This window comes from Aulonocara sp. 'chitande type north' Nkhata Bay, linkage group LG3 (genome assembly GCF_057382095.1).
Source record: "Aulonocara sp. 'chitande type north' Nkhata Bay isolate Kocher_YH1m ecotype deep benthic linkage group LG3, A_spYH_male_GT1.1, whole genome shotgun sequence".
Lineage (NCBI taxonomy): Eukaryota > Metazoa > Chordata > Actinopteri > Cichliformes > Cichlidae > Aulonocara > Aulonocara sp. 'chitande type north' Nkhata Bay.
The window spans coordinates 47,613,091-47,627,739 of NC_141346.1; the positions used below are offsets into that span (position 1 = coordinate 47,613,091).

The 14,649-nt window shown below is 42.4% G+C and overlaps 5 protein-coding genes and 1 non-coding gene across 8 annotated transcripts; 5 read left to right on the forward strand and 1 right to left on the reverse strand.

Moving 5' to 3' along the window:
- The first annotated feature begins 149 nt into the window (after nucleotides 1-149).
- LOC147335907 (uncharacterized) lies at nucleotides 150-3,442 on the forward strand. Of its 2 annotated transcripts, XM_086283862.1 has the most exons (4): nucleotides 150-402; nucleotides 1,739-1,897; nucleotides 2,226-2,368; nucleotides 2,460-3,442. In XM_086283862.1, exons 1-4 carry the CDS (start codon nucleotides 320-322, stop codon nucleotides 3,254-3,256), a joined length of 1,182 nt encoding a protein of 393 aa, XP_086139988.1. In that variant the 5' UTR covers nucleotides 150-319; the 3' UTR covers nucleotides 3,257-3,442. The 2 variants fall into 2 exon arrangements, with proteins under 2 accessions (XP_086139988.1, XP_086139997.1); XM_086283871.1 differs by lacking the exon at nucleotides 1,739-1,897.
- Nucleotides 3,347-4,637, forward strand: LOC147335908 (uncharacterized). Its single transcript, XM_086286122.1, has 3 exons — nucleotides 3,347-3,368; nucleotides 3,426-3,563; nucleotides 3,655-4,637. Exons 1-3 carry the CDS (start codon nucleotides 3,347-3,349, stop codon nucleotides 4,449-4,451), a joined length of 957 nt encoding a protein of 318 aa, XP_086142248.1. The 3' UTR covers nucleotides 4,452-4,637.
- On the forward strand, nucleotides 4,542-5,832 carry LOC147335909 (uncharacterized). The gene is made up of 3 exons (XM_086286123.1): nucleotides 4,542-4,563; nucleotides 4,621-4,758; nucleotides 4,850-5,832. The coding sequence occupies exons 1-3, from the start codon at nucleotides 4,542-4,544 to the stop codon at nucleotides 5,644-5,646; spliced, it is 957 nt and encodes a 318-aa protein (XP_086142249.1). The 3' UTR covers nucleotides 5,647-5,832.
- Nucleotides 5,737-7,269, forward strand: LOC147335910 (uncharacterized). Its single transcript, XM_086286124.1, has 3 exons — nucleotides 5,737-5,758; nucleotides 5,816-5,953; nucleotides 6,045-7,269. Exons 1-3 carry the CDS (start codon nucleotides 5,737-5,739, stop codon nucleotides 6,839-6,841), a joined length of 957 nt encoding a protein of 318 aa, XP_086142250.1. The 3' UTR covers nucleotides 6,842-7,269.
- On the reverse strand, nucleotides 7,205-14,061 carry larp7 (La ribonucleoprotein 7, transcriptional regulator). 2 transcript variants are annotated; one of them, XM_086283849.1, is made up of 13 exons: nucleotides 13,925-14,061; nucleotides 12,949-13,160; nucleotides 12,758-12,858; nucleotides 12,544-12,627; nucleotides 11,684-11,848; nucleotides 11,466-11,574; nucleotides 11,117-11,374; nucleotides 10,754-10,907; nucleotides 10,501-10,640; nucleotides 8,530-8,642; nucleotides 8,218-8,377; nucleotides 7,937-8,028; nucleotides 7,205-7,640 (listed from the first exon to the last, which is right to left on the reverse strand). In XM_086283849.1, the coding sequence occupies exons 2-13, from the start codon at nucleotides 13,145-13,147 to the stop codon at nucleotides 7,563-7,565; spliced, it is 1,653 nt and encodes a 550-aa protein (XP_086139975.1). In that variant the 5' UTR covers nucleotides 13,148-13,160; nucleotides 13,925-14,061; the 3' UTR covers nucleotides 7,205-7,562. The 2 variants fall into 2 exon arrangements, with proteins under 2 accessions (XP_086139975.1, XP_086139967.1); XM_086283841.1 differs by having other exon boundaries at nucleotides 11,084-11,374.
- Nucleotides 14,062-14,561: 500 nt separating this feature from the next.
- On the forward strand, nucleotides 14,562-14,635 carry trnai-aau (transfer RNA isoleucine (anticodon AAU)). Its single transcript has one exon. It is a non-coding gene; the product is annotated as a tRNA-Ile (tRNA).
- The last annotated feature ends 14 nt before the right edge of the window (nucleotides 14,636-14,649 follow it).

The following is a 14,649-nucleotide window of genomic DNA, read 5'->3' on the forward strand; positions in this document are numbered from 1 at the left end:
GTGGGGAGAAAGAAATGCCCTCAAAGCAGTTACAAAGTGACAGATGGGAGTCCGCGTGACGTTGCAAAAAGAAATCCACGGGTGACATGCACACAGCGCTTCGAGCAAAGGTTTCGAGTCTCGCTGCACGCGCGCATCTTCACAGCCTGCGTCCTCGCCATGACAACCGGCCCGCATCACACACGAATCCACCGATGTTTATTTTTAGCCGCGAGCCACTCTCGTTCAGCACACGTCCCATGTTCACGCCGTCAATTATTCATATGTTTTAGGCCTGCAGCGACCACAGAGCGGGACTGCCACAAGTCGGAGCTGCGGGATGCCGAGAACCAGCCAGGGTGCAGAAATGCACCTGAAAACTGCCAGACAGCAGACCAACGAGCAGCCAGCTGCGCAGATAAAGTGAGCTCAGTTGTGTGTGTGCGCGTGTGTGTATGCGTGTGTGTGTGTGTGCGTGAGAGAGAGAGAGAGAGATATTTTCTTTCGTTGGAAACTCAGCAGTTTTATGCGAAAGCGGAAAGAGCTAGCTTGTTTCTGCGTGTGTTTTTTCAAATTTCACTGAATTTTAATGGAATGTGCTGGCGTGCAGATACACGGACACGAAGCATTTGTAGTTAGTTGTGTGTCACCAAAAGAGGTGTGAGCAGACTTTATGCTATAGGATACACTCTTTTCAGTTAAAAATGCTATGAGGGATTTGGACTGGCGGTGCTAACTCCACCGCTGAAACCCTAAAAAAAAAAACCCCAAAAAACCCCGTTATTTTGCTTTTTTGAAATTAAAGTTGAGTTAAACTACATTTAAATACAAATCTTTAATTATCTGAACTTTGATATCATTGCTGTGCCATACCGCAGATTTTTGTATCAATTCAATACAAAAGTACATACAGGGCAAGTATTACCTATACCATTACCGATATTTTTTTAAAAAGGCACATTATGTTGGATTATGTGATTTATAACATTAAAAGTCATAAATTTGCAAAATCTGAACACATTTTAATGACTACTAAATCACTGATTTTTACTTAAAAGATCATTGTTATTCTTATCATTTCAGTGTTTCATCTATTTAGAAACCGCTTTTGTTTTTTGTTTGTTTTTAAAGACTTGAGGTGTAAATGGGTTTGTCTCTAAATCACTTTTGATTAATTTCTGTTGTTTAAATGTGCTATAGGCTATAAGTAAAATAGATGTAGCAGCCAATACAAAAAGGCTCAGACATTTTTCTTAGTGTATGTTTAAGGTCTATTTTTGCTGCATACTGAACTTAGAGGATAGAAAAGTACTGATCTGTCACATTAGTATTGATCCAATACCAATATCAACACTGGTATCAATACTATCGATATTAAGATTGATCTACCCACCTCTACTTGATGCAGGCTGTGAAAAAAAAAAAAAAACTCAAAACATTTTGCAGCCCCTCTCCCTTTAAGCCATTTTCTGATTGGCAGCCTCCGTAACCAGAAGGTCTGAACAGCAGGTGGGTGGAGGTGCTGTGCTCACAGCCTGAGTTATGTGCCTGTGATGGCTATATTAGGATTATTTTTGTCACTGACACTACAGAGCCAAGAATAAAGAAAAAAGGGCATGAAAGTGGGCGTTTAGAGCAGCAAGCATCCTAAACTGATGCCTCACAAGGATTATTTTGTGTTACCATTATTTGAAACTAATGCATGAAAGGCAAAAATAGATCCCCTTTAAAGTGATGATGCACTCCATAAACTTTCCAGGAAGCACTCTCTGAAACCCCAAACAAAGACCTCCATGACCACAGAGTACCAGGAGAGGTTCCTTCCTCCCGCCTGTTATGTAGCAATCGTGACAACAGCAACAAAGAAGATCCCTTACCATCCGCTGAAGGGGACAAGTCATGAGGTTACCTCTTTGAGGTATTTTCTTTTCCCTTTATAATGTCATTAGATTTTAGTTAGCTGAGGAAAGAGATATTTCAATTTTGGACAGTGGGATAAACCTGGCTGGCGCTCTGCCCACGTGCATACAGCAACTGATGGATGGTTTCTCAGCTAAATAAGACTGAACTGGCCATGACAACATTTCAGTGCACAAAAAAACAAAGACTACTGTGTAATCTTTGCTCTGAAATCAGCTGATTAATGGTAATAGGAAAACAAGTTGTTGGTGTGGCATCTTTCTCGTTTTCTATCATTCATGAAGTAAAAATGTGTTGGTCTGCTCATCGTATGTCGTGTGTTTCAGATCATTTTACATTCAGCAAAAATGGATAAAAAAGCCACCAAAGGTCCCACAGCCACCAGAGCCAGACTACAGACGATGCAAAGGCCCACTCAGTCCTGCAAACCAGACACCATCCAGGACTGACTACCAGAGCGCCTATCAAAGTAAGCAACTTCAAGAATATTACTGTGAGATATCAAGGAATATGGCAAAATTTGCATCCTGAGTTAAATCCGCTTTGTTTTTTCCACTCAGATGATTTTAAACATTGGGAGGGCAGCAAGCACCAGCCAATCATCCTGAAAGGCGGTTTGACAGTCAAGCATGGATTAGGCAACATGCTTGCACTGGCGAAGGAACCAGAACACATTGCAAACACCACCACCTATAAATCGGATTACATCCCCCACCCAACAAACCCCAGACCATTCAAACTGAAGCACTCTAACCAAAGCAGCAAGGACTTCCCGCTGGAGCCGAGACTGGCCTTCAAGCCAAAGCAGGCTTGGTCTACACACCAAGACCTTGACAAAGGCAGTGATTGTTTTGAGAGGTTCAACAGTTGTTCCCTTGAAACCAAGTTTCAGGGCCACAACAAAGATTTCTCTTCACCAGGAGACCACAGCATTCACTGCCAGGTGAAAAACCTGCCAGCCCTTGAGATAAATGACGTCCACCGCCATGCAGCGAGTACCGTGACGGACGACTACAGAGTCTGGCATTCGCCGCAAAGCTTCACCACTGTGAGAACCACCATGTCAGTGGGCAAACCTAAATCTCCTGACGACAGCAAAGCCAGCCCAAAGACTTTGAGACAACACCCCAAAATACACAAGGCCTCAGCCTGTAATTCCTCCAGAGGTGCCACACAGAAACCACAGAGTCCTACAGACACTGAAGTGCTTTCTAGCTTCGAATGCTCCACAGAGAACGGAGAATCCAAGATGTACTGGTACAGAAATTTGGGCCGAGGAGGGACTTCGCCTGATGGCGACAGCTGTATAGACCATAGCAACCAAATAATCAGCTGCATGGTTTCTGACAGAAACTAAGGTGGCTGATAAGGTGTGGTCTCACCACATTATTACCTCAGGTAGTTTCTACTTCTACAGCAATAAAAAAAGAAAAAAAAAAAGCCATGAATGGGGAGATTGTGTAACATCAGCTATTTTTATACTTGTAAGCGTCTCAATTTCACTCTTATGTAATCTTAAAAGTGAGAGGCACTTAATGGGAAACAGATAAAAAAGCCACCAAAGGTCCCACAGCCACCAGAGCCAGACTACAGACGATGCAAAGGCCCACTCAGTCCTGCAAACCAGACACCATCCAGGACTGACTACCAGAGCGCCTATCAAAGTAAGCAACTTCAAGAATATTACTGTGAGATATCAAGGAATATGGCAAAATTTGCATCCTGAGTTAAATCCGCTTTGTTTTTTCCACTCAGATGATTTTAAACATTGGGAGGGCAGCAAGCACCAGCCAATCATCCTGAAAGGCGGTTTGACAGTCAAGCATGGATTAGGCAACATGCTTGCACTGGCGAAGGAACCAGAACACATTGCAAACACCACCACCTATAAATCGGATTACATCCCCCACCCAACAAACCCCAGACCATTCAAACTGAAGCACTCTAACCAAAGCAGCAAGGACTTCCCGCTGGAGCCGAGACTGGCCTTCAAGCCAAAGCAGGCTTGGTCTACACACCAAGACCTTGACAAAGGCAGTGATTGTTTTGAGAGGTTCAACAGTTGTTCCCTTGAAACCAAGTTTCAGGGCCACAACAAAGATTTCTCTTCACCAGGAGACCACAGCATTCACTGCCAGGTGAAAAACCTGCCAGCCCTTGAGATAAATGACGTCCACCGCCATGCAGCGAGTACCGTGACGGACGACTACAGAGTCTGGCATTCGCCGCAAAGCTTCACCACTGTGAGAACCACCATGTCAGTGGGCAAACCTAAATCTCCTGACGACAGCAAAGCCAGCCCAAAGACTTTGAGACAACACCCCAAAATACACAAGGCCTCAGCCTGTAATTCCTCCAGAGGTGCCACACAGAAACCACAGAGTCCTACAGACACTGAAGTGCTTTCTAGCTTCGAATGCTCCACAGAGAACGGAGAATCCAAGATGTACTGGTACAGAAATTTGGGCCGAGGAGGGACTTCGCCTGATGGCGACAGCTGTATAGACCATAGCAACCAAATAATCAGCTGCATGGTTTCTGACAGAAACTAAGGTGGCTGATAAGGTGTGGTCTCACCACATTATTACCTCAGGTAGTTTCTACTTCTACAGCAATAAAAAAAGAAAAAAAAAAAGCCATGAATGGGGAGATTGTGTAACATCAGCTATTTTTATACTTGTAAGCGTCTCAATTTCACTCTTATGTAATCTTAAAAGTGAGAGGCACTTAATGGGAAACAGATAAAAAAGCCACCAAAGGTCCCACAGCCACCAGAGCCAGACTACAGACGATGCAAAGGCCCACTCAGTCCTGCAAACCAGACACCATCCAGGACTGACTACCAGAGCGCCTATCAAAGTAAGCAACTTCAAGAATATTACTGTGAGATATCAAGGAATATGGCAAAATTTGCATCCTGAGTTAAATCCGCTTTGTTTTTTCCACTCAGATGATTTTAAACATTGGGAGGGCAGCAAGCACCAGCCAATCATCCTGAAAGGCGGTTTGACAGTCAAGCATGGATTAGGCAACATGCTTGCACTGGCGAAGGAACCAGAACACATTGCAAACACCACCACCTATAAATCGGATTACATCCCCCACCCAACAAACCCCAGACCATTCAAACTGAAGCACTCTAACCAAAGCAGCAAGGACTTCCCGCTGGAGCCGAGACTGGCCTTCAAGCCAAAGCAGGCTTGGTCTACACACCAAGACCTTGACAAAGGCAGTGATTGTTTTGAGAGGTTCAACAGTTGTTCCCTTGAAACCAAGTTTCAGGGCCACAACAAAGATTTCTCTTCACCAGGAGACCACAGCATTCACTGCCAGGTGAAAAACCTGCCAGCCCTTGAGATAAATGACGTCCACCGCCATGCAGCGAGTACCGTGACGGACGACTACAGAGTCTGGCATTCGCCGCAAAGCTTCACCACTGTGAGAACCACCATGTCAGTGGGCAAACCTAAATCTCCTGACGACAGCAAAGCCAGCCCAAAGACTTTGAGACAACACCCCAAAATACACAAGGCCTCAGCCTGTAATTCCTCCAGAGGTGCCACACAGAAACCACAGAGTCCTACAGACACTGAAGTGCTTTCTAGCTTCGAATGCTCCACAGAGAACGGAGAATCCAAGATGTACTGGTACAGAAATTTGGGCCGAGGAGGGACTTCGCCTGATGGCGACAGCTGTATAGACCATAGCAACCAAATAATCAGCTGCATGGTTTCTGACAGAAACTAAGGTGGCTGATAAGGTGTGGTCTCACCACATTATTACCTCAGGTAGTTTCTACTTCTACAGCAATAAAAAAAGAAAAAAAAAAAGCCATGAATGGGGAGATTGTGTAACATCAGCTATTTTTATACTTGTAAGCGTCTCAATTTCACTCTTATGTAATCTTAAAAGTGAGAGGCACTTAATGGGAAACAGATAAAAAAGCCACCAAAGGTCCCACAGCCACCAGAGCCAGACTACAGACGATGCAAAGGCCCACTCAGTCCTGCAAACCAGACACCATCCAGGACTGACTACCAGAGCGCCTATCAAAGTAAGCAACTTCAAGAATATTACTGTGAGATATCAAGGAATATGGCAAAATTTGCATCCTGAGTTAAATCCGCTTTGTTTTTTCCACTCAGATGATTTTAAACATTGGGAGGGCAGCAAGCACCAGCCAATCATCCTGAAAGGCGGTTTGACAGTCAAGCATGGATTAGGCAACATGCTTGCACTGGCGAAGGAACCAGAACACATTGCAAACACCACCACCTATAAATCGGATTACATCCCCCACCCAACAAACCCCAGACCATTCAAACTGAAGCACTCTAACCAAAGCAGCAAGGACTTCCCGCTGGAGCCGAGACTGGCCTTCAAGCCAAAGCAGGCTTGGTCTACACACCAAGACCTTGACAAAGGCAGTGATTGTTTTGAGAGGTTCAACAGTTGTTCCCTTGAAACCAAGTTTCAGGGCCACAACAAAGATTTCTCTTCACCAGGAGACCACAGCATTCACTGCCAGGTGAAAAACCTGCCAGCCCTTGAGATAAATGACGTCCACCGCCATGCAGCGAGTACCGTGACGGACGACTACAGAGTCTGGCATTCGCCGCAAAGCTTCACCACTGTGAGAACCACCATGTCAGTGGGCAAACCTAAATCTCCTGACGACAGCAAAGCCAGCCCAAAGACTTTGAGACAACACCCCAAAATACACAAGGCCTCAGCCTGTAATTCCTCCAGAGGTGCCACACAGAAACCACAGAGTCCTACAGACACTGAAGTGCTTTCTAGCTTCGAATGCTCCACAGAGAACGGAGAATCCAAGATGTACTGGTACAGAAATTTGGGCCGAGGAGGGACTTCGCCTGATGGCGACAGCTGTATAGACCATAGCAACCAAATAATCAGCTGCATGGTTTCTGACAGAAACTAAGGTGGCTGATAAGGTGTGGTCTCACCACATTATTACCTCAGGTAGTTTCTACTTCTACAGCAATAAAAAAAGAAAAAAAAAAAGCCATGAATGGGGAGATTGTGTAACATCAGCTATTTTTATACTTGTAAGCGTCTCAATTTCACTCTTATGTAATCTTAAAAGTGAGAGGCACTTAATGGGAAACAGGTTTAGACAGACAGATGTGGACTTCCAACAGATAATAAGTGTACACTTTTTTAAAATCAGTCACTGTTTCAGTAAGAAGTAATCCAATCTGCTGAAATGACCTCCATGTGTTTCATACAAACCTCAGGAGCACTTTCCAAAACTATATTGTGAATACACCACAAAATGCTGTAATCATGAAATGACATTTTATTAAAAAATAACACAAGGCAATGTCTTAACTGAGAGAACTTCCAACTCAATTATATTTACATCTATACAGAATCTTTTTCTCTTTTTAAAGTCCATCAATTAAAAGTATGGTGCCAAAATGTCTGTATTCCACATGACATTACCTGCTCCAGTGCCAGAAAAAAACTAAACTAAAACAAACAACAACAAAGCTAAAGGCTATTCCTTTAATCTTCTTTATGAGGGTCTGTTCACTTTCTTCCAGGTACACACCAACATCAGCGGTCCTCTTTAAATGACATCATGTTAAGTTTACAGAGTAGAGCCTCGCTCGGCTGTTAAAAACTCATTTCAGTAGCTGTCAGTCGTCATCGAAGTGGATGTGCTTATTAGCCTCCTTGGCGCGGGCAATGATGATCTTTTCGGCTTTGGATATGAGCTGAAAATGTGACAGGAAATTAAAAATGAGATGAGATAGCAGATAGACAACAGGGAGGCGTATGTATGAATGGGTGCGCTAACGTGATAAAATTACTCCAGGTATTAGTGACTTTTTTTTTTGTCCTGTGAGTATAAAACATGAAGGTGCAGCATTTAGCTGCAACACTGACAAAGAAAGTCAGCTTTGTGTGCGTGTTTAAAGTTGTTTATACACATAATGTAATAAATAATCACAGATGCACTCTGCAGCATGTATGCAGATTTGAGTATTTCACATTGTAAGGTAGAGCTCACCTTTTCTGTACCCCGCTTCTTTTCCCTTGGACGATTCAGTTTGACCTGGCGGTCCACGAGGATCTTCTGCCAGTACCTTTGTTCATGGTCACCTTTAAAAATAAAGAAAGAAACAGAGAAATTCATTAAAGGACGCCTTTCACAGTTTTATCAAATCTTTGGTTAAAAAACACAGAAGCCTGATGGCCCGACAGAGCATTTTCTCCATCATCAGTTATGAAATCCATACAAAATACAATTTTTAAAAGGTTTCAGAGAAAATAAGGAAATAAAATTCACACCTGTGAGGATCTCCAGCTTCCAGCTATGCTCTTTCTGCAGCTCTGCTCTGACGTCGCTAACTGCTCTCGCTTCCTCTGGGCTGTGAAAGCGGATGTGTCCCTCAGCGTCTCCTTCCAAGATGTCAACATAGGCCACTGGAGAAATTTTACACAGCGCGTCCTACACACACAGTGTCATTCTTTAGCGGGGTTACGGGAATCATCGTGTAATGTGGATACACAACTGAACTGTGGGGCTGCACCACACCATGTGTTAAAACAAAGGAGGATTACTTTGAACTCTGAATCATGCAAAGCTACAAAAGAAAGTACCTTGATTATTTTCCTCCCTGGTAGCGGCTTGTTGTCTGTAATCTTCACGATGACCCCACTGACAAACTGAGGTCCTTGCTTAGCTGCCTTTTCACTTTTGTTATTCTCATCAACTAGACAAAAGGCAAAAACACAAATCAGTTGAATTTCATAGGTTTTAGTGCTGAATTCCAACATACTGAAAGCTGTAAATGTATATAGTTCTAAGATAAATGAGATATACATTTCAATAAGCTTCACCCAGATTCTGGCAGCTTGTTAATATACACAAACTGGCCACTATATTAGGTACATGTTTCTAGTACTGGTTTGGACCCAATTCTGCCCTCAAAACATCTACTTAAAGTCTCCACGTGTGGTGCATTCAGAGGTGCTCTTCTGCACACCTCAGCTATGATGAGTTACTGTCACCTTCCTACTAGAGATTGTGAGTGTGACTAATCTCTATTATGACTAGTCTTTTAATCTAATGTTTGACATTTATTTGATGTCCAGTCCCGGGAAGCTGTTGTGTCCAAAATGTTATGCACTCATCTGCCACCAGGTGGAGCTGCAGCCCCCAACAATGTTGTGCAAAAATGCAGAATGATATTATCAAGCTAAAGAAATTAGCTTGAGAGATGTTCAGAGGTGAACCACTACTCCTCCACATCCAAAGGAGCCAGTTGAGGTGGGCGCCTCCTGGGTGAGGTATTCTGGGCCTGTCCTACCTGGAGGAGGCCCACAACACACTGGAGAGATTACATCTCTTGTCCCAGTGTTCCCCCAGATCAGCTGAAGGAGGTGGCTGGGCACAGGGAGGTTTGGACTTCTCTACTTAATAGAGATGTTGTCATCAAATCATTTTGTTATTGCTTTATATTTGAACTTTTATTGAAATGATTGTTATGAATTGCAGAACAATTTGTTATCTTTCAGCTGTTAATTTGGCATATTTTAATAATACTTGAATATATTTTGTAAGTAACACATTTTCATACATTTAAAATCAGGTTTTTTTTCTTTTTCATTATCCTGTTAGAATAGAACACAGTATCCATAATAGAATTCATTGTTGTGATTAAAGGCTTCAAATGCCTTTGTTTGGACACTTTTTTGCTATTATCCATTAGAAGGTCCTAAAATTTCACTTGATATCTGAGTGTTTCTTTGTTTTAAACTAGACTGTTAGTCTCATTTCTTTTTTCCTCGTTTAGTCGACTAAGAAATTAGTCACCAGGAACGTCCCTACTTCCAGCAAACTTGAAGTCTGGCCTCTCTCTCCTGAGTATCCCCGCCGTTCACTGGATTTTTTTTCCTTTCCTTTTCCTTTCTTTACACCATCCTGTGTAAACCCTCGAAATAGCTGTGTGGGAAACTCCCAGCAGATGAACCGTTTCTTGAAAACTAAGACCCGCCCTATGACACCAACAACCACGCCACATTCAAACTCACTCAAATCACCTTTCTTCCTCATTATCGTGATGCTCAGTTTGAACTTCAGCACGGTCATGTTTGCATGAATGCATGCACTGAGTTACTGCCATGTGATTGGCTGATTGGATAATTGTGTTAATGAGCAGCTGAACAGTGCAATCTGTCCTTGTCAGAGTAAAGCTGTGTGATTTCTGGTGCGATGTTGACGAATGTCGAGTGAAAATTTTCTTTAAATTATTTTAAAACACTTTCCCAAAAATCCAGGCCAAAATCTTTGTCAGTTCAGCATCGTTGTTTCCTGTTTTATCATACACTTCTGTTTTCAACACATGGAAATTTCAGCACTTGCCCACTTACTGCAAATGCCACCCCAGCTAATGCCAAGTTTAATGAGACACGCAACATTGGAAAGTTTATGGGATTCTCATTATCATTGTGGTGCTTTCTCAACTTACCTGTGGATACAGAAAAAGAGATATGTGGGAATTATAAAGGAGGATGGGGGAAACATTTTAAAGTTAGAGGCCTATGAGTGAGGTTTGGAAGAGAACTCACCATTTGCATCCCGAGGGTCACCATCTGTCTCCATCATCTTGTGCTCCTTGTCATTTATTTTAGTCATGCACTTCTTCAGGGCTGACATACTGCTTTTCTGCAAGGTCAGGTACTCCTGCTTTAATCCAAGCCAGTCTTTCCTTGATGTGGAAAAAGAAGGAATAACACGGCCGACAGAGTGGGTTCAGTTTGCTAGTTATAAAACCTTTTACAATTGTATTAACTCGTTAGAACAAGGGATGCAGGTTCGTACTTTGAAAGCACCCGGAGTGGAATCACTTCTTCCCCAATTTTCAGTTTCTCTTTGTGCTTCTTTTTTCTCTTCCTTTTTGCTTTAACTGTTGAGTCGTCTCTGTTTTCTTTGCCCTTCTCAACAGCCTGCTGTGCGTCCCTGTGAGTGGGCGACTCTATGAGGGGAAGGACAGCGTTAACACAACAACCAACTTTGTGGTTTGGGTGTAAAAAGACTTAAATTTGACCTTAAAATGAGGAACAATGAGGAGGTAAAATGACAAACAGCTGTCCCATTTAGATCTTTTTGTAGTTTTCTTTTTTTTACACTGGTGGCTTAGAGACGACTTACTACTCCGTGCTCCGTCTTTCTCCCTCTCCCCACCTTCACTTTCGCTGGTTTTTCTTATCTTCGATGGTACATCGCTCTCCGATCCCTCCGCCGTATGTGACCGCCGTCTTTTCTTCTCTGACAGTTTGCTTGGTGTCTTGTGAGCGCCGGTGGCCTCTGGGTCAAAATCTTTCTTTTGCTCAGCCGCCTCCGCTTCCATCGCCTGCTCTTTGACTTCCTCTGCGGGCGCCTGTGCCGTGGCACCTTCTTTCCTTTTCTTCTTCTTTCGCTTCTTCTTCTCTTCTTCTTCACCTGCAGCACATGGATGTAAAGAAGCCAGGATAAATACACTTTGCAGCGCTATCCTTTACTTCAATATTGCAACGGCGCCAAATAAAATCACCTATCCGAGATGCTGGATTGTCAGCTGAGAGAGAAATTGGCTTCCTGTGCAACGTCTTGGGGAAAATCCCTGGTTTCCTGGGAGCATCTTCAGGAGGATTGTTCAGCATCTGTTTGAAAGATCAAATTCTTCCATGATCTTTTCTACCAGCCAAAAACAAACACCACGTTAACGTCAACGACATCATAGCTGTGGAAATATTCCCACTGAGTTCTCACCTCTATAGCTTTCTGTGCTTGCTCCTCTTTCTCAAACTCGACAAAGGCAAAACCCTTGGAGTCCCTGGAGGACTTGTATCTGGGGATGCTGACATAAACCACATTTCCACATTTTGTGAACACTCTTTCTATCCAGCTGTGTGTCACATCCTTTGGCAAAAGTTCCTTAGAAAAAGAGAAGAAGAAAGAATCATTAGTTTGGGATCCAAGAAGATTTTAGAGCAGGCGAACAACAGGGAGAAGATGATGCTGTTCTAATACTTGGTCCTGACTGAAACAAAGAGTGGATGCACCAAGCACCTTATCCTCTCTTTTTAAAGACTTTCTTTTGCTTGGCTGAAACTTGTATATACAACCCCGATTCCAAAAATGTTGGGACAGTGTGTGAGAGGAAAAGGATGAAAACCATTATTTGAATGCCTGTGATCTTCAGCCCTCTACCAAAAGTACTGCAGCTGGTCTCCTCAGTATCCAGATGTTCACAGACCGTTAAAAGAAGAGGGGATGCTACCCTCTGGGAAACATGACCCTGTCCTGACTTTTATGAGACCTTTTGCTGTCAATCTGGTTTTATTTACATTTTAAACAACGTCCCAACTCTTTTGGAATCAGGGTTAAAGAAAATGTGAATGACAGGCAGGTGGGGCGTAGTCACAGCCGTGTGCCTAAGGCGACCACATTATCACATTATAGACGTTACATCACATTATTATCATAGAGAAATGTTGCGTTCAGGTGTAATGTATAGAATCGTTTCTGCTCTCTTTAATTGGTGATAATTAAAACAATGGAAAGTATTAAAATTCACGTGAAAAGCAAACATATCAAACAGACACCAGAGGACTTTTTCTTTTTTTTACCACGTAAACCGTGCGACTGTCCACATCATTCGGTAGTTCCCCAATTGGAAGCTGACGCCTTACTTTAGTTCCCTCGAGGTTGAGCTGAAACACACACACACACACACACACACACACACACACACACACACACACACACACTTAAATGATTCTATATTATGCAAATACTGTAAGTTATAAAGCATTAACAAAATGAAAATTTACTTTACAGTACCTCAACTACAGATGAATTCTTTAGCGCCCTGGCAATGAGCTTTGTGTCAGTTGTCAGCTGCTTCATTCGATTGAAGCTTGCCAACACAGATATATCAACATCTATAAGAAATAATGTGTGGTAACAAGTTTAAGGCTGTTCCCAAGTCAAAAAGAGTCAGTGAAACGTATAAAGTATTGATAGCTTCTTACATCCACGGTCAGATTCCTCCATGAGCTTTTTCAGAAAGCGGTCCTTGCTCAGGTTGACGTCGCCAAACCAGAATTCCACTTGTTTCTTCACCTCACTGAGCAGCTGTTTGACTCGGGACCTCTTCTTCTTTTCCATCTCCTTCTTGTCGCTGGGCTCTGCTGCCGCAGCATTGGTAGCTCCCCTCTCTGAGTTAATCATCTCGGGGGCAAGGCTGCAACAAAGACGCTTGTGTTGTTATGAGATTAGAGCCTGTACTAAAAGGCAAGTTCAACATATATCAAACAACAGCCATGCTAAGAGATACCAAGATGAAGGCTATGAGTTGGAAAAGTCCATTCAGGTTTTTCTGATCTACCTTGTGCCTGTTCAGGGCCAATGCTGCTGTGAAAGGTTTAATCCAAAATTTAGACAGGTCTGGCGTCTCACAAGAACAACAGCAGCAAGTTACAAAACGCCATACCATTAAATTTAACTATAGAGATACATAATCAACCATATGATCTTAATAGGTGTGATGTGCGAGTACCAACTAGTTTAAACGAGAGTTTCAATAATCAAAACCACCCTTTTGCCCCCTAACTGACATAAATTATGCTGCTAACTCCAAATCCTGCTTCGTAGTAATATTTATATTAAATTCGTGGGGTTTGTTTGCACGTTTTGCCCACTCTGACCCATTTTCAGATTGCACACTCCATATCGAACACGCCCCTTTTATAATGCCATCATTTTATTGATAAAATTATTGGTAAGAAACGTACATATAAACTGTTAGTTTTGAATTTAGCTCTTTACTAAGTGCACAGGGAATGCCTTGCTGCCAGACTGGTGGTTAGCTAACACTGCCGTCCAAGTTAGTAATTGGAAATTCGCGGGTGGTGACTTTAAAAAAACCCTTCCGTCATGCCAAAATTTTTTAAAGTCCGCCAGATTTTTTCTCAACGTTCAGGAGACCGAAAGATTCACATAACTCACCGTGCTCCAGATGCGAAAACAGTCCAGACTAACACCGAGTTCAGAAAAATAACAAACCAGCAGCTAGCGTGATATCTTCACGCAAACGGCGCTGCTTCGCAAAGTAACGTCGCACGGTAAATTCGTCATAAGAGCGAGCCGCAACTTACACAACTTCCGGTGAATAATTCCACCGTAAAAAAACAACAAACACGAAGGTTGTAACATCCACATTTTATTCTGCAAACTAGTGAATCTAAATGTAAGATAATAAAAAACACAGCACAGTCTACCTAATCACTCATTGTATTTGATAGTAAAATAATAGCATAATAACGATAATAATAATCACTTTATACACATGTTAAAATGTCAATAAATAATTTGTAAAAAGGCTTTTAGAAATAGAATAATATTGATAATGGATGCAATGCTTGTTATGCTATCTGTTCTTCAACATTAACATGTTTATTCTTTTATTTTCACTACCACAAAATTTTCAAATTTCGAAACTTTTTTAGTTTTATTTTGTATTCAGCCCTGTTTATTTCTGTCAAAGTCCGTAAGGTGAAAGTAAGTCGTCTATCACTAAAAACAAGTTTTCAATACATAGTGACTATCATTTTTATACGTACTTTTTCGTCGCTTTTTACAACTTGGCCGGTTAGCTCAGTTGGTTAGAGCGTGGTGCTAATAACGCCAAGGTCGCGGGTTCGATCCCCGTACGGGCCAGTCACTAATTTTCT

Excerpts from the sequence above, each read along its gene's own strand:
- LOC147335907 (XM_086283862.1), top strand. The coding sequence starts at position 320 with ATGCCGAGAACCAGCCAGGGTGCAGAAATGCACCTGAAAACTGCCAGA. Across the intron at positions 403-1,738 it reads CAGCCAGCTGCGCAGATAAA|GAAGCACTCTCTGAAACCCC; the intron begins GTGAGCTCAGTT and ends TAAACTTTCCAG. Across the intron at positions 1,898-2,225 it reads CATGAGGTTACCTCTTTGAG|ATCATTTTACATTCAGCAAA; the intron begins GTATTTTCTTTT and ends CGTGTGTTTCAG.
- LOC147335908 (XM_086286122.1), top strand. The coding sequence starts at position 3,347 with ATGGGGAGATTGTGTAACATCA. Across the intron at positions 3,369-3,425 it reads GGGGAGATTGTGTAACATCA|AGGCACTTAATGGGAAACAG; the intron begins GCTATTTTTATA and ends CTTAAAAGTGAG. Across the intron at positions 3,564-3,654 it reads CTACCAGAGCGCCTATCAAA|ATGATTTTAAACATTGGGAG; the intron begins GTAAGCAACTTC and ends TTTTCCACTCAG.
- LOC147335909 (XM_086286123.1), top strand. The coding sequence starts at position 4,542 with ATGGGGAGATTGTGTAACATCA. Across the intron at positions 4,564-4,620 it reads GGGGAGATTGTGTAACATCA|AGGCACTTAATGGGAAACAG; the intron begins GCTATTTTTATA and ends CTTAAAAGTGAG. Across the intron at positions 4,759-4,849 it reads CTACCAGAGCGCCTATCAAA|ATGATTTTAAACATTGGGAG; the intron begins GTAAGCAACTTC and ends TTTTCCACTCAG.
- LOC147335910 (XM_086286124.1), top strand. The coding sequence starts at position 5,737 with ATGGGGAGATTGTGTAACATCA. Across the intron at positions 5,759-5,815 it reads GGGGAGATTGTGTAACATCA|AGGCACTTAATGGGAAACAG; the intron begins GCTATTTTTATA and ends CTTAAAAGTGAG. Across the intron at positions 5,954-6,044 it reads CTACCAGAGCGCCTATCAAA|ATGATTTTAAACATTGGGAG; the intron begins GTAAGCAACTTC and ends TTTTCCACTCAG.
- larp7 (XM_086283841.1), bottom strand. The coding sequence starts at position 13,147 with ATGATTAACTCAGAGAGGGGAGCTACCAATGCTGCGGCAGCAGAGCCC. Across the intron at positions 11,849-12,543 it reads ACAGTCGCACGGTTTACGTG|GAACTTTTGCCAAAGGATGT; the intron begins GTAAAAAAAAGA and ends TCTTTTTCTAAG. Across the intron at positions 8,643-10,500 it reads TGACCCTCGGGATGCAAATG|TTGATGAGAATAACAAAAGT; the intron begins GTGAGTTCTCTT and ends CCTTTTGTCTAG.